The sequence below is a fragment of the Venturia canescens genome, chromosome 8, assembly GCF_019457755.1.
Source record: "Venturia canescens isolate UGA chromosome 8, ASM1945775v1, whole genome shotgun sequence".
In the NCBI taxonomy this organism is placed as follows: domain Eukaryota; kingdom Metazoa; phylum Arthropoda; class Insecta; order Hymenoptera; family Ichneumonidae; genus Venturia; species Venturia canescens.
In genome coordinates this window covers 20,161,657-20,182,942 of record NC_057428.1, presented here as the reverse complement: position 1 = coordinate 20,182,942, position 21,286 = coordinate 20,161,657, and the positions used below count along the sequence as shown (strand labels likewise).

The following is a 21,286-nucleotide window of genomic DNA, read 5'->3' as shown; positions in this document are numbered from 1 at the left end:
ACGACCGGTGCGTTTTAATCCGATTACTCGGTAGTCCCTTCGCTCCTTTCTCTCCCCCCTCTCGCCCTTTAATCGCGCTATAACCGCGATTAATTTTATCCGACAAATCTCAACTTCTTCCCCCAATAAATTTTGATATTCTCTCACTCCTTTTTTCGTAAATTGTATTCTGGGTTATCCCTGAATCGCGAGAGTGCGTCAAGAATCACTATTCCGATCGCGGAGGAGGACGCACCGCCGACGTGAAAAATGAATGCAGAGAGGCAATGCGTCATTCATAAACTCGCGCGTCGGTTTATCAATCGAAATGGATTCATGAATGAGGCGCCGAGCGCGCTGTTCCCTTTCGTCGTTTTACCCTCGTCATTAAGTATTTTACCGGCGTACCGAGCCGGCGCCGGTAAGCCGACAACGCGGAGCACCGTTTTCCAAGAACAATCGAGTCGCCAAAGTACGAACGCGCGATAGCGAGGGCTCAGTTACCGAAGCGTTTGTCAAACGAGCTAATGGAACGAGTCAACAGAATTTTTGTGCTTGTGCAATGAGTCACTCCCCGCCGTTATTTCCGGCGCGACGATTTGAAAGAAAATTGAAGATTTTCGGTGCGAAAATACATGTTCGTTGTTCGTGCGAAGCAGGCTCCTCGTGTGCTGAACGTTGAGGCGTGCGAGTCCCCACTAAATAACGCGCCAATAAGCATCGCGATGATGGTACGAGACAATTTTGTTGAAACTCCGGGTTAACCGGCGCGTGTACCTACTCGTTACGTCGATCCACCGACTCGATAAACGAGTCTGTGATTTAGCGCATTTGTACGTGCTGGCATAACGAATTTTTACGCTCCGCATCGCGAGGCCTGAACAAAACAAGCGAGGGAGAAAGAGAATAAGGAATGAAAGCACGATGCATCGAATCGCTCGGCCGATCGACATAAATAATCGTGCAAATGAAGCGTGGATAAAGGAGAGCACCGAGGCGTCGCGCCGATATTTCGCACCTCCATACTTAATATTTATTTTTATTTTGCTGACCGAGATCGATGCCTCGCGGCCTCCTTTTTTTGTGATCGCCATTTCAAAGTACTCGCGCGCTCGCTTTCGGTATTTAACGGCACCTTCCTCGATTCCGCCTCCGGTCGAGGAATCGAGTATCGTGAAAGTCTCCGGAAAAAAAAACAAATTCGTACCTTTTTGTACTCACCCGCTCACGAATTCTTTGAGGTGCTCCATTTTATTGAGTTATAGACAGCAGCCGCGAGGCTAGCATTGAATCACGCTCCCGCAGCTTATGAGACAAGAACTGAGCGATGTACTCGTACTACTAGGACATATTTCCTCATAGAATGATAATTGCGCCATCAATTTTGATTACCCATCGCCATTATCATCAATATCAGAGGATTGCGCCCGGAGATCGATTTAGCGACCTCGACACCTGCTGATGAAAATTGAACGAGTAATTGCTCCCCCCCCCCCCCCCCGCCCCGACGTTCGCCACCCTCCAAGCTCGTTTTGTTTTCGTCCCGTTTCACCGTAATCCAGTACTATAATTATCCTTGAAATATTAAATGAATTTCACGTCGGGAGCACGGGGTAAATGTGTGCGGGGATAATGGCCCGAGCTTAACGGCAGGGCTAATAGTTTTTATAGTTGTTTACGTTGCTTACACACCTGCACGTCGTACAGGATTACTCGATGGTCGCGGTGCTCGAACACGTTCACAAATACGTATTAGTGCATGTCGCGGGAAAAGCAGCCACGAGAAAATGGTGCGCTGAATAAAGATCGTCGCTGAAATCTCGATCGCCACGACCTACCGGGTTTCTCTCATCGCTCGCTTACCACGAGCAGCAGCAGCAGCAGCAGCAGCAGCAGCGGATATCTCCCTCGGCGAGAATGGGCATATATATACGTCCCAGGAGAGGGTTAATTCGATGTCGTAAAGCGGAACGAGGCGCCTATCATCGGCCATAGAGCGAGAGCTTCAAACGGGTTTATACCCGCGACTCTATAGCTCGAGGGTATATCGAGCGGGCATTAAAACAGTGCGCCGTCTGTCTCTCTCTCTCTCTTCTCGAGCGCACTCTCCGTCGGCGAGACCAGGGCCCGAAAGATTTTTCAATCGACGCCCCGACGAACGACCTCGCGTCGCGCTCTTCCGTATTTTGCTATTTACCAACGTCGAAGCTGCGCGCGGCTTATCGTCATAATGGATTTCAAGGCAGACGGGACGAACGAGCAGAAAGTTGAGGGCAAAATTGTACTAGACACGCGAAGGAGCTTTGGAAAAAATCGGAGCTACGATCTCGCCCCTCGCCGTAGAAGGGACAAGACTCCCGATTAGCCGCTCTCCGCGTTCTGATTAACGACTGCAATTCTTCGATCCCCGTCTCGACGAATCGACTCTAACCACGCACTCGCGAACGACTCTGCACCAGCCTTGAATTTCACCGGTTCACACACCGCCTAACCGCGCTCTCGTACTGCAACTTTTGCGCCGCATTAATTACACGCTCCCGGGCATTATCCTTCGATGGGGGATAAGTAATTGAATGCGAGTCTTGGCCTACGCGAATTTATCAATGGGTGGAGAGATTACTTTTGTGGATATCGAAGCTGCCTGACTCGGGGAGAGGGAGCAGACGCCAGTGAAATTGACACTCTCGTAGAAGATGCTCGCGTTCCTCGCATTTGTGAGTTTCAGTACGATATTTGCCGCCACAAATCTGAAACCAGAGCCGGCAGGCAGATGCTAAAACAACTTTTTCAATCCTCAAACTCCGCCGGTTCAAAGTCCATTAGCATTTTTTTTTTTTTTCAACACGCTTCACTTAAAGCCGACATAATCTTTGGGAGTTGGAGAAAAAAAACGGGCAAAATTCGATAGCTCGCGTATAGCGACAATGGAAAATTCCCCGAAAGTTTCTTCATCGTCTCGTCCCTTATTCAACCGCGCTTTCAGGCAGCAGAGATTCAATCTCCACCGAAAAGGGACGAAGCTCGCTATTTTCCTCCGCGCTGCTCCGATCCCGAATATTTTTTCATCAGTTCCCTCGAAAATCACGGTTGAGAGACCGCACCCTCAATGCGGCGATGTCGATACGAAATGCGGTATCTCGAAAAAAAAAAACAGATTTTGTGCCTCCCCACGAAAAAGTGCATCTTTTTAGTAAAAAACGGGAAATAAAAATCTATCGTAAAAACCTTTCGACGCGATCTCTCGAGCGATCACTGCAGTAATCGCGATGAAAATTTATTGAACGATAATGAGAGCAAGAGAATAACCGAAGCTGGATTGATTAATACGCGGAGACCGGAAGTCGAAATAAAAAAGAGTTTTATGCCCTCCCGACGTGGATGCGTATCGGTTCTGTATGGCGTAATAGGTCGTGCCGTTTACTCCGCAAATATGCGCCTCCATCTATATACACACGCGCGTGTACATACGCGTACGCAACATCTTTATCAACGTCTGGTCGATTTACGAGCTTGTACACTCCTCTCGTGGCCTCGCTCCGTGTGTACTGTCCCGTTTACCGCGAGTCGATAAATTGCGAGCGATGCCTTGTATATAAACGAGCGAGCTCTCTCCCTGTGTGCGTGTTAGAGAGCGTACTTTATGGCTGTCGGGCGAGTGCAAGAGGCGCGGAAATGCTCTCGGGGTCAAGGCCGTACCAGCGAGGCTACGGCGAGCGACATTCGGAGAACGCACCTTTGAGCCTACGAGTGAAAAAAGGCTCAACTAGGCCTGGAATTTGAGCAAGGCCAAGGTCGGCTGCACGCATGCGTCAAAAGGAGCGAGCGAGGGTTCGAACGAGCAATAAGCCGCGGCGGGGCGGGTCAACGCTCGTTAAAGCGGGGTGTCTTATCGCTCGAAGCTACTCGAATAAGCTTTATTGCCTCGGGACGAGAAGTATCTTATCGCCCAAATTCACTTGACTATTGCGATGACACGAGAGCCAATTCAATCGACTGGGTTGGGTCGGGGCTCGTTACGATCCTTGGCTAGAGCGGACTCTATAAATTGAGGAGCCGGGCTCGATGAATCTTGGCTTTTTTCGAATTAACGAAGATTTGTATTCAATTAGCTCCGCGTGCGCTAATTGAAGTTTCTCACAAGAAATGTGTTTAGCGGTAACAGGTTTGCAGTGAAAGTTGATGTTTATGAATGAATGATTAAAGAAAGAAACTCGAAGCGGAATCTCCGGCTCTGAGTATCCAATAATAATTAGTTAACCGCACTCGTCGAAGCAGCGATCCTCGAATGATCAGGATCCTGTAAGAGCTCGCAATTAAAGCTGCTGGTCCTGTAATACCGCGTGGCGAGAACGACGCACTCGTATATCTTGAAACTATGTAGGATGCAAAAGTTCAGGAGAAGTTGTAACGAACGAGGAAGAGCTGAATTATCGAATCGTTGGGAGTTGATCGCGCGTCGCGCCCGGCAACACGCCTCCCTCATTCTCCGGCTCGTTTTATCGTTAATGGCTCGTTCTTTTCCGATTTTTTATTTTACTTTCGTCGCGCCCGTACCGCCGCGGTGCTGCTCGTAGGTGTGGCTAGATCCTGAAAGACTGTACGAAGCTCCGAAGCCGATACATCGAATAACGTCAAAGATACAAGCCACGAGGATTTATGTCCTCTCTTGAGCGGGGCGAGAGAGCGAGAGAGAGAGAAAAGTTATCGGAAGTATGTAAATTGAAATGGTGCGCGTGGGCATCGAGCGCTCTCGGGGTTCGGTGCTTTCGCGCTTCTCGCTCGCTCCCTCCCTCATCCCTCCGGCCATCAGCGTCAGCAAGGGCAGCGCATCTTTCATGAAAATAATAGATTGGAACGGCTCAATTCTCGTTTGAAACGAGAACGCGCTATGCGCTCGAGCAAACTCGTTCTTCCCGTGGGGTCGCGCTGCCTGTTTTGTAGATAACTATTTATCGCTTATCGTTATTATTCATGTCCGTAATAAGTCGAGAGAGAGAGAGAACGAGATGAAATGCGAGCAACAAAACTAAATCGCTTCGGAATCGAATTTAATTGGCCGTAGGAACGAGACAGCGGGAGTAGAATTATTGTAATAAAACTGATGGGGAAATGAGGGAGGAGTTTGCCACGAAATACTTTCGATTCCGAGACCGAATTGGTCGAGCTTCGGAAAGACATTCGCGTCGAGCATATATTCGGCTGTCTTTAATATTCATAATCGGGGCGCGCGGAGAGGAGCGACGAAAATCGAGCCGATGACTCACGAGTGCGAGAAAGACGTTTGGGAATCGTGATCGTGAAAAACTCGACTAAACTGCGAGTTTATATTAGTTCCGTGAACGGGGGACTTTGCCGATTAGATAAAAACGCGATAAATAATCATGGCGAATTAATATTTTCAATCATTATCCCCAAAAACAGTTACGAAAGTGTTGAATTTAGTTGAGAATTTTATGCCTGGAATGCGTGGATCAAAGTTGAGAGAAGCTTGAATGAGTGCAAAAATAGCACGCGAAGAATCGACGCGTTCCGAGCAAAATCGAAAACGATGCGCGAGCACCAAAAGCTCTTTCGGGATTCTCGATATTGGAGAACCCGTACGAGAAAGCTTCCAAGTTATAAAATGAATATACGAGGCGGTGGCCACAAGCACATTGTATCTCTGAGCCTGACAGGTAGTAAGTGCATTTGACACTTAACGAGAGTGCAATAGCGAGCCGGGGAGAGGCTAACGACGCTAATTTAGAGAGCGATTGAGTGTACGAGGCGAATCAACGTTTCGTCGATAGTTCGAACTGCTCTCTCGGGTGCGCGCGCGATGATAAATAAAGTTCGCGGAGGCTCAGAGGTTTTCCGTACGTTGGGACACGAGAGAGAGAGAGAGAGAGAGAGAGAGAAAGAGTTTGGACGATGCGCTCGTGGTCGCGATGAGCAAGAGCCAGAAAACGGCTTTATATTTAGTTTCTGGTGCGTTATATTTCGGGACACCCGTTAGGTCGACGATCCACTCTTTCGCGAGACGTTTGTCATAATGATTCTCGAAACTTTGTACTACACGGAGGATATTGTAACGTCGTTTCTTTAGTTGTTATCGCGGTCTATGACACGCTCTATCAAATCCCGGAGAGGCTTGAGTCTCGCGAGAGTTTTTTTCTTCGGAGATTTACGAGCGCGGGTTTAGTTCCATTTGAAGAGAGTCGCGTCGAGGAGGAGCGAAATTTTCGAAGGAAATAACTCGTTAATTGAATTGGAGTGTAATTAAAGAGAGACCAGAGCTCGGAAAACCTCGCTTTCTTCGAGCCCGTGTTTCTCGACGATGAAAAACAGTAAACACGGAACTGGGAGCTGACTAAATTGATGCGGAATACCTGCCGGGAAAAGATGGCGATTTTTTCAAACGGAAGCAGAGGCCACCGCGCGCGCGAGTGGCCTCAAACATTATTGAAATCCAAATGACGCGAATTCGTTTTTCTCCGCAAATAAGGAGACGAGCGGCGCGCAGGTTAAGTGGATTTAAACGGTTCACAAGTTTCTTACGCGCGTGCATCGTACGAACTAATGTACACGGCGGTATGGCTCTCTCATTGCGACTAATGCCGCGCGTGAGCGTCCGAGTCACGCGAACGCGAGTTCCTTGAGCCGCTCTTTTCCTCGCCCTTTTCATTCAACGAGACCGTTGGATAAGTTGAGAAAGATGAGCGAGAGAGAGAGCGAGGCTGGAAGCGATTTGTCTTTTTCTCTAGTGGCTGGTGTCACGCGTCATAATGGGCTTTTCTTATCTAAAACGCTGTTCGAGCATTAAGCTCGAGAGCACTACTGAGCCCAGACCGCCGGCATTGCTCGGTATACTTAACGACATTGCCAGTCTCGTTGCTTTCGCAATCCCCCCCTCCCCCCTCGACGTAACTCGCTTACAAAGTTGGGACAAAGTTGACCGGAGACATGAACCGCGGCACGGGGGGGAGGGCGCACTTGTCGCGCCCTCCCCTCCGCCCTCCGCCGCTTTAAAAAGACTGCAGAATCGCGAGATGCACGCGCGCGAGCCATAAAAGACGAGCGTGCTCGCGCGCACACGCCGAGAGATTTACGAAAAGAAACTGGACAACCGAGTTCCAGACGCGGCTAAAAAACGACCTAGGCAGCTCCCTCGAGTCCTGTCAATGCTACCGGCCACTGGATACCTCTCGTCATTCTTACCGGTGCGCGCACAAACTTCCCTAGTTCATCGCGTATACGAGTCATCGAGTTTCAGTCATTTTTGTCTCGAGCCTCTCTCTCTCTCTCTCTCTCTCTCTTGTTCGTTTCATCATCCTTCCAACTATCATTCTTCGCCATTATTTTCCGCATGTGCACCGATGACACAAAACTAATTATCTACAATGTAGGAAACAAAGCACTTTGACGAGCTGTTTGCGCTCCGAAGGCGATTCGAATTCTTCGAGTTCCTTCCACGAGTACCGTAATGCCAACTGGTCTCGGGAGAAGCCACGAGGGAGAGGCTCGATGCTCGATTAAATGTTGCGTGATGAAAATCTCATTAAGTGCATATAAAGAGGGATCGGCCCATTTGAAGGTTCATGAAAATGAAGCTTCTCCATCTTATTTCGTAGTCTATTGAAACTGATAGATCTGAGCCTTTCAGCGAAAGTTTCAAGTGGTCAATCCGTCTCGCTAGGGAGAAAAAAACAGTTTTTTTTACAGTAGTAAGCTCCCGGGAGCAGCAGAACGGAATCTTCGTTTATATTTATGTCACGAAATGATGTAAGAGCGTTGGAAAAATAATGTAATCGTAGCTGTGGTTTTAATTGCTTGGGATATAGTCGATTTCCGCTGGGTGGTATAAGACGCTTATAAATGTGTGAGTATTTACTGGGATTTTGACTAAATCGAGGATAAGCCCTCCCGCTTAGTTTTCCTTCGTCTACACGATTAATCTCTTTGATCCTGTATATATTGTGTCAGTTTGAATGATTATCCGTGAACGATTCGTTGATGATATTGAAAAATATTTCACCGGATTTTCTGCCTCATCCGGTTTTTCCATTCCCGAAAAGAGCGTGTTTCCTCCGCTCCGCGTGTTTGTCTTTCTCTTTCTCTCCCGGGAACGAGTTTGCTTAGGTTTAACGCGGCTTTTTCGGTCGCTTTGGATCGCGCAGGTTGAAAATCATCGACGATCGTCACCTCTAAACACACATACCTATGGGAGGCGGTTATTTTTTACGAGTAAACCCCGTCGATTATTCGTGCGATCGGATTAAGGGGAGCTGCAATTATTTATTAAAAGCGAAGATGCGAGAGAGAAACTGCAAGGAACGAGGGAGCCAATTTAACTGCGGCTCTTCGTCGCATAACTTCCTCTCTCCGATGAAGCTCGCTCGCGCATTCGTTCTTTTAGGACTGCGCGCGTAACCGACAGCACTCAGCGAATCAGCGAAATCGGATTAGACGAGTTTTGCACGAGGGTGTCGAGGCCCGTACAAACGCCTCGTCTCACGCTTCTAAAATCTCTTCGCGCGAGTTCAAAGTTCTCGATCTACTCGAGGAACCCGAGGAGATTTCGTCGGAGAAAAAGCGCCCTGGCGCGCGGTCCCTTCACCGGGAGGAGAAAAACAAGGTAGAAAGTTCCAGTAAGCCCGCGCGTTCCGCGAGAGCTTACGCGAGCGCACTCGTAATGCCTTGACTAACGACGATCCTCGGGGTCTTATAGGAGTTCGGTATCTTCGAGAATTTCAATCCGCGTGGTAACGTCCGCGAGCGCCGATAATAAAATGAATCCATTTTTATTTCGGCTGAAATTTCTTTATTGCGTAATTTCTTCTCCACCCGCGGGCGAGCGCAGCCTCGAGATGGATTTTAAAATGGGTCGCGAGAGCGCTCATCCAAAAGACCGAGGCAGCGATCCCTCCCTCGCCTTTTACCCTGGACAAAAGTGAATGGAGCTCCCACCGACGGACTATGAACTCTTCAGAGTCCATTCGCGCGCTCCCTCGAATTCCGCGTATCCCCGAGAACATAAACCTCGTGCGCAGGGGATCGCACCAGCATGATTTACCGAGGCGATAATATCGCTTTGCAAAATGAAGAGGTAACAGTCCTTAAGGACCTCGAATTTACGCGTGAATTATTGAGCTAAGAGCCTTAACTCGAATGAAGATCGTACTACTCGCGACAATGGCCTGCGCGCTCTCGCATATTTTCATTTATAAATATCCCTCGATATATTCCTCTCTACATGCCAAACGGTTCGAACAGAAGAGTTGCAAGCGGAGCAATGACTCGTCGAACGTGACTAACGCTCGTGTATGCGACCACAGATAAGAGCGAGACTCGTTAGCAAAAATCCGAGGAAAAATCGTCGTTTTCAAAGGCAGAGTCGCGACAAAATAGATCGAGATTCCCGACCTAAATTCCAGTTTATCGATTCACTCGAATTCTTTTCAAGCGTGACGTCATTCGTTGCTCAGAAACTCTCGAGCAGAGCCGAGAATAACGAACGAAACTTTTCGCATATAATCGGGCGTTTCTCGCCTGCGATGCCCTGACCTTCGCTTCTGCTAATCCCGGTCATTAGCGTTTATCGGAGTTTTTCCACGAGAACGATCTCAACAACTGTTCGGTTCTCCCTTTACAATGTAAAGTGTAAGGAGCTCGCACTGCGAAAAGAAATTTAGCATACGATAAGCATGAAAATTATGCAAGACGCTTCAATGCTGTTATTACGCTCGGAGAATCTTACGAAATGTTTCAACGATCAATGAAACGCGCCAAGTATGCTCGAGGGTAATTAAGATAGCGAATGTATTCAAATGAATGAGCAGGAAATGGAAATAAACGTCGAGATTTCTGCACCGCATTATCGACAAATTTTTCTTCCCTGGCGCAGTTAACATTCGCTCACGAGACTGTGAGATTCACGCAGAGAAATAAAAAGTAACGGAGAGAACGATGCGCGAGTGTAGCACAATATCTCGATGCGAAGAGTGCAATGACACTTGATGGCGTTGAGCTGCGGTGCTCGGTAATAAGATCTATTGTAGTGCGAGAGTGCGTATGGTTGAGCAATCTAATCGTGATACAGAAGGCTAATGGGGGGGCAGCTTCGTGCGAGCACCAGCTTGGGATAAATATTTCGAGTATAATGGAGCGGGTGTGGCTATTATTCGACGAATAAATTTCAGCCGGAGATGATCCGAGATTGTAAAGAAAAGGAGAAGAAAAGAAGGGAAAAGGGGTTTTGTCGTGTGGCGGGCACACGACGAGAATCAATCGTCCATTAGAGTCGCGGAGGTTTGAGGATAAGAATTGGATAAGGGGGAACAGGGACGAGAGAGAGAGAGAGAGAAAGGAGGCAATAAATAAATGACTGGGATTTGCTAGCTCAGGCTTTTCTGTTTATTTTCCTTTAATCAATCTGATCGATGCCTCTTTAACTCTTCGTCGATAAGACACACGAGCCGACGTTGCCTCTGAGCCCACAGCTGTGGCGCATTAACAAACACTACTTTAAATGCCCCCGCGAGAGGCGAGTTCGGCAGCGATTACGAAATTGATGATGCGCGTCGCGCTCGCTGGCTCCGCTTCATGAATATATAAGAGGAGCAGGCGAGTCCCATCTCTCTGGCTCTCGATGACCCTGACTGTATGCTAAGGACGGTTGGCAAAGGCCCTACCAGCCCCCGTCTTCATACATCTCTCAACCGTTCAATTGATCATTGGCCAAAGGGTCAAGCTCGGAGTCGCATCTCTCCTTTTGAACGTTGAGGAACGGAGATCGGGGGAGGCATGAGCCGCTTGAAAATCGCGCAGTCTCATTACTTCTGCCAAGCTTTTTTCTCTCTCCTTACACGTCCGGGATATTTCAATTACACGGCACAGGGCTAATCATTCGAGTGCAGAATCGGACGGTCCCGAAGCTCTCACACTCGTGTGGGTGACGCGCATACACTAATCGAGCCCTGCTGCGGGAGTTGCTCCGATTCGTCGACAGTCTCACTCGCGTGTACGCTCGTGCTTTTCGCTCTCTCTCTCTCTCTCTCTCTCTCTCTCTCTCTCTCTCTCTCTCTCTCTCTCTCTCTCTCTCTGTACACGTATATCGGGTGACGGTCACACAACACGGAGCAACCGCCCTCGGCCGTTAGCGCGGGTGCATCACACCGCAATTTCTACACGTGCCTGTGTATACATATATCCATCGCGGGTGTCGCATTTGCAGCGTACAGCAAAAGTTCCGTGGTAGCAATTCTGACCCGGAACCATCCGCTAATTTGCCACCCGACGCGCCTATGTTTAATCGCGAGTGATTGCGTGTGTGGGTGCGCACGTAAGTGGCTTTCGAGTCGATTGCTCTTCGCCGTTGATGCAACGCTCAATGGAATAATCGTCTGTCGCATAATAACCGTTTCACCATTTTTTGTCGGTTTTGCTTTTTTCGTTGGATCTTGATTGACTCCCTCAATAATTTATCGCCTCGGAAATAATCGATCGCGGTGTAGCAGCACGCTTTCGAGACTTTTTCCTCGATTCGCCCCGCCGGCCCCCGCGCGGTGGAGGATCGAGGCTTCGCTAATTGGCGTAGGTCGAAGGTAGCAATGAAACGAAAACTGCGTACTCGCCGCTTCGTTATATCCGCAATGGAAGACCGCTCGAGATCGCGTGATCGAGGAATCTTGCCGCAGCTTCAATTATAAACTTCATCTTCGAGATCGGGCACGATGGAGGCGAATAAAAAGCTGCGTTCGAGCTCATGAAACGGTGGAATATTCTCTTCTGAGGCCCCGGCTATTTCTCCATCAAATAACGAAGTTAAAGACAAACTCTGACCAACCGAAGAAACTCGACAAAAGACTCGGTGCACCGAGGCTTATTTACGTCGGAAGCAGCTGACAGACCGCTGCCCGTCTAGGTCGCAACCTCTTGAACCCTGTCGACAGTTCCGGCTTTGACTAATCGCGCACTCGCTATTAATGACTGGCTGATACAACGCCAGAGTGAGAACGAGGGAGCCAAAGAGAATAACGAGGGAGAGAGAACTTGTACTCTGGCTCCACATCGCTCGGGGGCATTGAATCGTTGCACGCCCGCAGCAGTCGCGGAGCTTTATCGTTCCTCATATCGTGCGCTATGTTGCAGGCATCAATGCGATCGACCTCGTTTTGGTCTCCCCGGGAATAATCCGCACAATTATTAACCATTCCACGAGCAACGACTCTTCAAATTTTTTCAATTTTCCCGAAAATTCCCTGAAATCGTTCCGGGAAAAAGGCACTTTTTTAAATCTTTCAAACGAAATTCAACTCACACATGGAACGAACGAGAAAATTATAATCGCGCGTCCACTCTCGGAACATCTCCTTCGAGCGCCTCGCCTCTTAGCTGGACTCTGCAAGGCCGGAGTAAATAGCGAAGAGCCATAAACCGCGGAGTCCGTCAACGTCTGGATTGTCTTGAGAAAGGAAGAAAGGAGAATTTAATTAAGATGGATGTCGAGGGAAGATTGCTTCCAAAAATAGAGAACGGAGCGAATAATTACAAGAGCAATAACGACGCAGTCCTTAAAAGTTCATCGGAAGCGCTCCCCGGTGGAAAGTTCTGTGCGTCGACGTCCTGGGGTAAGAAATAGTGAGGCGGATCACTCGCGCGCATTGTGCGAGTTACGGCGAGGGAACAAACGCCGTGCGGCCCTTGCAGCTTAAGTTCTCATTAGGGAAAAGGAGAGGACAGGTTACTGCGGACATCGATAGATGTACAACCGTCCGGAAGAAAGGGCTGTGCTGCGATCTTGATACGATTGCTGTGGGCCACGGTGCGTACATGCGCGTAGGAAAGGAGAGCGCGGACTCACGGAGCAGCTGTCCATCGAAACGCGGAGGAACGCGCACCAATGAATCTAGGAATGAGCCGCTCCAGGGAACTGGATTCCACGATGATTGATCCGCCGCTAGGCTGTCTCGTTGCAGCCGGCTCATTCCCTCGATTCCTTGTCCCTCGCACCACTCGCCGGAGCTCAACCCCTGCCCTCAACGCATATACGCGTATAGGAACCTGATACAATACACGCGGAATGTTTAACTCCGCGGGGCAACGAGTTGTACCGAGATTCGAGCAGTCACGCTATTCCCTTCCCCGCACACACGTACCGCAGTTACACAATCTCTCATTCTCGAGACGCACGAGAAAATTCCTCCAAGTTCGCTCTCATTGAAGCACATTTTCACGAGGAATAACGAAAGAACGAGAATCGACCTTTGAGATTCGAAGCAGGCGGCTACGAAAACGATCCGCTGCGGGGTTTTAGCTTCGTGTCAAACTCGTTGGCTCCTTCACAACCAAGTATTTTTGGATCGGACCGCCCAGTTTCAGTTGCATTCACGTTCTACCGTTAAACTCGACGATTCTTGGGCCAACAACAATGCGTGGACGAAAACAAGACTCGCGCGGATATATAATTAAGAGGCTGCGAAGGGACGAAATCGAACGGTGTTCTCGATGAAACTGCGCTAACTCTATCGCGCTTTTTCAATCTGGGTTTCAACTGTTTTGTTATTTCGCAATAAATCTCGGAGAATCTCGAGCCTCGTTGCCTCGTTTTCATCATTTTTATGATAAATCTCGAAAAGTGAATTTGTCAAGTAAAAAAAGGAAAGAGAGAGAGGTAAAATTTTGGCGTTACTCACTGTACTCGGAAGTATCGTCCGTCGATCCATTGACGGTGCCATCTCGTAGAATTTGTAGATGACGATTTTTAATGTACATCTGTATTTTGCGCGATGCTCCGGAAATGTGACTGAGATTCGCGGATCTCTCGGCCCGGACACCGGCGTCGAGATCAACGGGAAGGGCCTTGACGGTACCGAGGATCGTACCGATCGTGAGAACACCGAGCCCCGCACCAACACTCGCGCTTCTACCACCAAAATAGCCGGAGCCAGGAGATTTGAATAAATTGCCGTTACCGAAGGCAACGAGGAAGAGAATGAAGGCCAATTGAAGGTAGGAAGCTTCTTTGCGTTGGTGGATGCGAGGCTTGTGCCTCTTTCGCCTCTCCCTGGTGGTAAATCTCTTGCTCTCACTCTCGCTCGTTATCGAAACGAATCGGTTCGTTATCGAGGATAAACACTTGCACTTGTTTTGCCACTCGTATTTCGAAGAGTTTAAAACGCCTTGACTAGAGTTCGCGACTGATTTTTTCATGTCTCGGTAGGACGTTTGACGCCCCGGTTCGAGGTCACAGCCGCCGAGGAGCCTCATTACGATATCCGCGGATTGTTCTATGCCCTCGGGTTTATTGCACTCTGCGGAGGAGGGGGGAGTCAGGTGACGGGGGGAGGTTGTGGAAAGTTGATGATTATCCGTTGCAAGGAAGATCGTCGGCGGTGGCCTCTGACGTAGATTCTCGTTGATGAGACTAGTCGCAGACGGTGGCTCGTTTCGTAGGGCATTTTCGTTGGCTCGTGGGCTTTCTCGCTTTCCCGAGGAGCTCGCACTCCGAGAGGCGCCGAGCTCTCTCGGATTATTCTCGTGACAGAGACGTTTTCTCCGGTTGATTTGACGCCGTTGAAAAGCATCGTAATATTTCCGGTGCCTGAGGCGGGAGCTCCTCTCCCTGGGGACGCCGAGAGATCCGAGGGCGCTCGGGAACCGCGCCGGTACCGCTGCTGACAATCTTTCATCGATGAAAAACTCTCCCAGCTCATTGTTTCCGGGAATGTTCTTTTCTGCCGGATCGATGCGCGATCCCGGTGACTCAGCAACGCTTTCGGGCCTGCGGATCGACTCATCGACGAGCAAACGAGGCTGCTGCTTCCTGACCTCGCTGTTACGATGTGCGCTACGAAGAAACGAGAGATTCGTTTGTGCTCTCGGTATCGGGCGTTCGACACGTTCAACACAGTGCAGCACCCTTGGCCCGCCCGTGTCGATCACTGCGGGCATGACGCTCTCATGAATCCGCCGTACTCGGCACTTTTCTCTCTTCCTTTCTTCCTCTTCGCTTTCCTCTCGCTCTCTCTCTTTCTCTCTTTCGTACGAGCTTCACCTTCTCTTGCGTCTTCTCAGTCGTATCGGTCTTTGTGAACTTTTGAAACGTTTGCTCTACTCCTCTGCTTAATCGTTCATTGATCGATCATTCCGCAATGGCGCGGTGAGTGACTAGGCTGTAATCGGGAAACCCGCGATGGGGATAAGGATTTATGAGCGAGCTCGCAACTCTCCGCGGCGAGACGCTCAATTCCTGCTTCCGGTATCGCAACATTTTTCTTTCGACGTCGAACCTCCCCGAGCAACTGTTTTTATTTCGTTTTACGAGAAAACGTTTTCTCCCCTCGAGCCAACAGAGGCGGTTGGATTTTCGTCGGTCGCACACCACCCGACAAATAATCCTCGTAAAAGAACAACCGCGATGAAGCAACTCGCAGACCGTCAGCTGTGATTCCTCGATCTGTTAGCAGTCGTAATCCTCGAACAACAAGCTTCTTTTCTCTGTTCAAAGATCCACACTGGCTATTCGAACACGGACAAGTTGACTCTCCCTTTCTCTCTCTCTCTCTCTCTCTCGCGCGCGTTTCGATCGTTCCCAATCAATCACAAGAAACACCAGCTCGTCGTGTTCGCCTTAACGGGCGTCTTGGCCGTCTCTCGTCTTGTTTCGCACGACTTCCGTTGCCAAGTGAACCGCACTATTTCTTCCGGAATCAGCGAACATGCACTTCGTATATAATCACTGGAGTGTCGCGCGTTACGTTGAAACACGTGGGAAATGTCGCTCGTAAAAAATTCTTCATTTTCGTATTTTTAGTATATGATTAACGATGGGAATAAAAAACAAAAATAAAATGAAACAAAATCACTTGAACGTTCGAAAATGCATCACTCTCGCGTATCGGTAGTTTAGCGCACTCTGCTTTTTATTTTCCTCTTCGTCACTTAATCCCTCTTCGCTCGTGGATGAACGAACAACTCTCGATAAGCGGCAAACCCACTGAATTTTTATTTAACCCGAATGGGAAAAGCAACGAGGACGAGGTACGAGCGTGCGCGGGGCATTACCGAATGTCGCACACTGTGTAAACACGCCCGATCGGATTACCCGCGATTCAAGCGCCATCGATTCCACTCGATCGATCGGCGACGAGCTCGCGCGCGTGCTAATCAATATCGAGATTCGTTATTTTCAGACTTTATTTCCGTGCCTCTTTGCGGAAGAGCTTCCCCGCTAATAAACACCGGGAGGTTAAGAGACGTCGGAGTTCGGAGTAACAGCAGCGCGATCTCTTCTCGGCCGAGATAACGCCTGTGCGGAATCGTCGATCTTAAACTCTTGATTTTTGCACGCGCGCAATCACACCGTCGTTGTGTAATAATGAGAAAGGGGAACGAACGCCCGTGCCGGGGGACGCGGAGGAGGTGGGGATCGAAAGAAAAGGAACGAGACTCGAGTCTCGTGGGAAGCAAGAAAAAGTGAGTGAGAGAGAGAGAGAGAGAGAGCGAGAGAGAGAGAGGGGCTTGGAGCGGGTGACCGCACGCTGTCGGTGAGGAGTGAAAATTGGAGCAACTGTCGAAGAGTGCGAGGGAGAAAGAGAGTGACGAGTGTAAAGGCCTGTCGACGGTGAGATATCGGATCTGAGTCGAGGAGACAGGCCGCTCCTCTCCGCAGTTTGTCTCACTAAAGATTTAAGCACAATAACGTTTGTAAAAAAGGGGGTCGGGGGAAGTTTATCTCTCGTAGGTCGGATGATGCCGGTGCGACGTCCGAGAAACTACTGAACGAGCGTGCTCGCGGTTCTCTCTTCTCCGGCAGTGCGGGGCTCTCGGGTTCGGGCACTTCGAGCTCTCTCGTGTGTACCGCAGTGAAGACCGACACACCAGCACGCGCCGCCACGCTGTGTCGAGCAGCAGCAGCAGCAGCAGCAGCAGCAACAGCAGCAGCAGTGGCAAACCAGCCCCGGTGTAAGCCTCTCGTTGCTTTTCTCAATGTGTATTGGATCTCGTCGAGCCCAATATACGCGCGTCCTTATACACGCTCTTTTATAAACACACTAACGTGTACGCACACCCCGATCTATCGGGATCGAGCGATACACGTGCGCGCAGCTAAGACGAGAAGAGACAAAAGAGGCGCGCGAGAGAGTAACAGGAGCGAACTCGTCACTGGCAATCGTCAATTCGCATCCTCCGCGTTAACCACTCGCTTCCTCCGCAACATTCATCCCTTCTTTTATACGGAGCTTCTTCGCAGCAGCCGATCCTTCTCGAAAAAGGCCCGATTTCGCGCCACCCTCTGACTCCTCCTCGTCCAATTTAATTCTGTTTCGAGCGCTCTTCTGATACGCCCACGTCTTTCCATTCCCATCACGATACTTCGCTTTCTTCTATTTTCTTGTTTCCACTCTCTCGCTCTCTCTCTCTCTCTCTCTTTCTCTCTCTCTCTCACTCCGTTTTATCTCCCCCCTTTATTCTTGTATAAATACTAGTTCGGTGTCACGAGCAGCACGCGACCGACTGTCGCCATCTTGAGAGTGCGGTTCGCATTGTGTTAGACAGCGCTTCAGACAAGCCTCTTGTTCGGGTCTCTCCAGACTCTCGGTCTCCTTGTTTTCAGACACTCGCGGGATTCTCGTCCCTCCTTATCCTCCTCTTCCGTAACCTCTTAACACTTGAGCTGCAGTTATCCCTTTTATGTCCTCTCCTCGAGATACTTTGTTGGTGCTCAGAGTCGATTGGAAATTCCGGAATGTTAAAACGAAACGTCGATTCTCAAACGACCTCGATTCGTTCCGGTTGCACCGAGAACCTCCGTCCGTTAACGTCAGTTTCTTCACGAGCTTCTTCCCTCGCAGACACTCCGCGACGATTCATTGCGTATCTGTCGACAGAATAATTTGAGCCGTCAGTGAAACGGTATTTCTGAAAGAACATTTTTCACGGAAATATTATCGTCAGGGGCCCCCGGAGGTCTCGATTTCTATTGCCATGCTCCTCGCAGTCGAGGAGACAGCGGGGCCAAGCTACGGGCCAAGGGCACGAGAGGAGCAAAACTTGTTCGCGTTCTTCTTATACATAGCTATAGATTGTTAACACTTTTACGAGGGTATATATGCGGACTGTCAGCAAAGATGAGAAGCGGGACTCGTCGTCCTGTGGGCCTGATAATAGCGCCGTCACCCGGATGAGCCCTGGAGGAAACGATGCTCCTCGCACTTTCGGATTATAGTTCGCTCTCTAAGGCAATGCGCGTTTGCACTCGCTTGCGGACTCGCCTTCTGCTCCGTCGTCATTTACCGATCCTCGTTAGTCACTCATCTTCCTTTCACCTCCCGAAGCTTCTTGGCTCGTAAACATGGACAAGGTTTAACCCCCGACGTGGAGCGAGAGTGACGGGGAAGAAAAAAACGCGGGCGCAGGTAGAATATCTGCGATTAGGGCAGGCGCCAGTGCGTGCGCGGAGCTAGCAGGGGCGGCGAGCACCACCGCACTTTGGATTATGGGCCAGAAACGCTAAGCGCACTCAGGGAAACCGCTCGACCGAGTGATAACACCCGCTGACGAGACGTCAGAGATTCTCGAGACGGGAGAAAGTCTTTTTGGAAATCTTGTCCGTGTTACTGTTTCCTTTGCCAGGAATCGCCTGCGAGATATTCGAGTCGACTCTTTCCCAGCAGGAGATCAGATGTTCGGGTTCGAGGCAGGTCAAAAGTGCTTGGCTCGCCGATTGCGTTAGCGCGGAATTTCGAAAACGTACTTAATTGATTTCAAAACGATTGTTTCTAGGCTGACTCTTCATTACGCGGACCAACGAATCCGAAGGCTTTTTTTTTCATGGGAGGAATTGAATATTAAACGATGGTAAGCCCGCCCGGTGAAGGCGAGTATTAGGAAGAAGGTTGTCGCGGGGCTGCTGCCCGGGGCGGTGATACGCTCCGGTGGGCTCGATACACAGACGCCGGAGCTCGCGATTCCGCGTGTGTTCGCGGCCCGCGATTCTGCTCGCTTCCGCTGCATCGCTCTGCTCCGCGTCGAGCGCGCTTCGCTGAACAGCTTTTGCGCGAGGCCCGTCAGCGATCCACTCGCCCGGCTAGAATTGCGAGAGCAACATCAGCGGGGGACCGCGCTCGCGCTGTGCCCCCAAAATTTGCAATTGAATCGTTCAGACCGGATGGGACCGCCCTGGAGCGATAATCCTCTCCGCGCGAGCAGATTTTTGACCAACCGCGACGACGAAACTCCGCACGAAAGCATATACAAAATTTAATTATTCTCCCTACTTTGTGCCTTGTTGATTTGTCTAGACGCGAAGCCGCCTATTATTCGATGCCACGCGATATTAATGAATTTCGTTTTATCCTCGCAGGAGCGACAAACGAGGGCCGTTCTCCCACAGGGAAATATGATAATCAAGATCCTTCGATGTGGGAGGTTTCCACCGGGACACGCGCGACCCTGAGACACCGAACTGTCTTCTCAAAGTTCCTTCCCCGCGACTCGACATTGCTTCGTCCTATATCGATCCCAAGAACATCTTCCCCGTCTTCGAGCGCATCCTGCTGCCTCCACTGCCAGTAGCTTCGATTTATGCACTCAAACAAGACTAAATAAAAATATCGTTGCGGCAAAACAGAAATGTCCGGAGATCCTAATCGCTCACGCAGGCTGGCCGTCGCATCCTTACACGAGCCTATTCCGACGCAGGACCCGTCATTCCCAAGCGTTAGATAACTCGATCAATCTGACATAATGATTGGCTCTGATTATGACGAACGATACTCCTTCACGTTTCGAACCTCAGTCGATTTCTCTTGGATCGAGAGACCGCATCCTCGCCGCGGTCCGGCTCATGACATCCTGCATCTTCGACATCCCTCATTAAAATCCCTCGTCATTCTGTGCGCGCGCGTAAAACGGTAAAACGATGCACCCTGCTCGAGGAATCATCGTGGAACGGAGCGGTCATCTTCCGCTTCGAAATCTTCCAGGTTCGTTCAATCAAAACACGATTTATACTTGAAACTTTTTCATGCAACGGGTTCAACGAGATTGACAGCTCAATTGACGAAAATCCTTTCCTGATCCGAGCGCTCGAGGACCATCCGCTCGAGTCAATGTCACGGAGGTGAGGCTCGAGAGGATCGCTCACAATACACGCGTTCAGAGAATATTGAGCGATGAATAACTCCCGCAAGACGAGTCCTGTTCCGAGGAGTACGCCTCTCGACTCAAATTAGCCGAATGTTTGTACGCGAAAAAAGGTCGCGCGAGCATGTGGCAAGATAAACAAGCCTCAAAGGAGGCGATGCTGTTTCGGAAATCAGCTCAAGGCCGCGCCTCACGACGTGCCATGAATATTACGTCGTTGCGGGCGCGAGAGCTTCGCAATTTCGGTAACGACTCTGCTCGCCGATATTATGCGCGTTCGCTATTTAAGGAAGGGAGCGAGCAGCCTCCGCGCCGAGGGAAAAGAGTCGTCGCGGCAATCGGCTGCGGATTTTTTTTTGTTATAATAATAGACCGGCGAGAAAATCGTGTTTGCTTATCGGCTGAGCCACACAAAGATGCCAGCTAATAACCTTCGTAGGTGCGCACCCGGGCGAGCTGACGCGGTTCAAGCTACCAGAGAAAACGAATGATAATGGGCCTGGAATGTGGAAGGAAAAAAGAAACGCACTCGAAGTAGGCTCTCCGGATCGGGACTTTAGATAGTCGACGAGTTTTAAGCGCTTTTCGTAACAATTGAAAGATCGCATCTCTCCGTAAGTCAACGTGGCTAATCGCGCCAGTCAGGTCCTTTCGCTTCTCGCGATGCTCAATAAACGAGGCACGTTCGGGAGGGAATCGACACCGCGGAGAAACGAGAGAGAGAGAGAGAGAGCGAAAGAGGTAAATAAGGGAGCGAAGTGATTTCTGCCCCCGAGGCTTATGCACTCTCGTTTTTTTGTCTTTATCGCGCGCTCACCCTCGCGATAAAACTAACGCGCAATTTCATGCGCCTTCCCTCTCGTTAAGGGACTTTTATTTGCCACTTTGATGACCGCGTTCCCTCGCGCCCGCAACTCCCAACGAAAACGTTTATAATAATAAGATGATAATGATAGGGCGCTCTCGCGCACGCCTTTGAAATCCCGGTACAAAAACGTACGAGGACTCGCTGCGTGCGGTGGGTACACAGCGTGAAATGTTGAATGTTTGCCAACCAGCTGATGAGAAATGATCGATATAGAAGGTGAAAAAAACGAGGCTGAGAACGCTTATGAGCCGAGCTCTTGCTGGCAATTCGTTAAGGTGCTTTTCACGAGGACTTTCTTGGTAACGCGCCACG

General features: G+C 49.8%; 1 protein-coding gene across 2 annotated transcripts in view; it reads right to left on the bottom strand.

Annotated features, from left to right (window-relative positions):
* The window catches only part of bnl (branchless), a 60,778-nt gene that overhangs the window by 21,771 nt on the left and 17,721 nt on the right, over positions 1-21,286 (bottom strand). Inside the window, exon 2 of one of the 2 annotated variants that reach the window (XM_043426929.1) lies at positions 13,653-15,697. In XM_043426929.1, coding sequence (XP_043282864.1) covers positions 13,653-14,910 — 1,258 coding nt within the window. In that variant the 5' untranslated portion in view covers positions 14,911-15,697. Of the gene's footprint in view, positions 1-13,652; positions 17,840-21,286 lie in introns of both variants that reach the window. The other variant, XM_043426928.1, reaches the window with a different exon arrangement.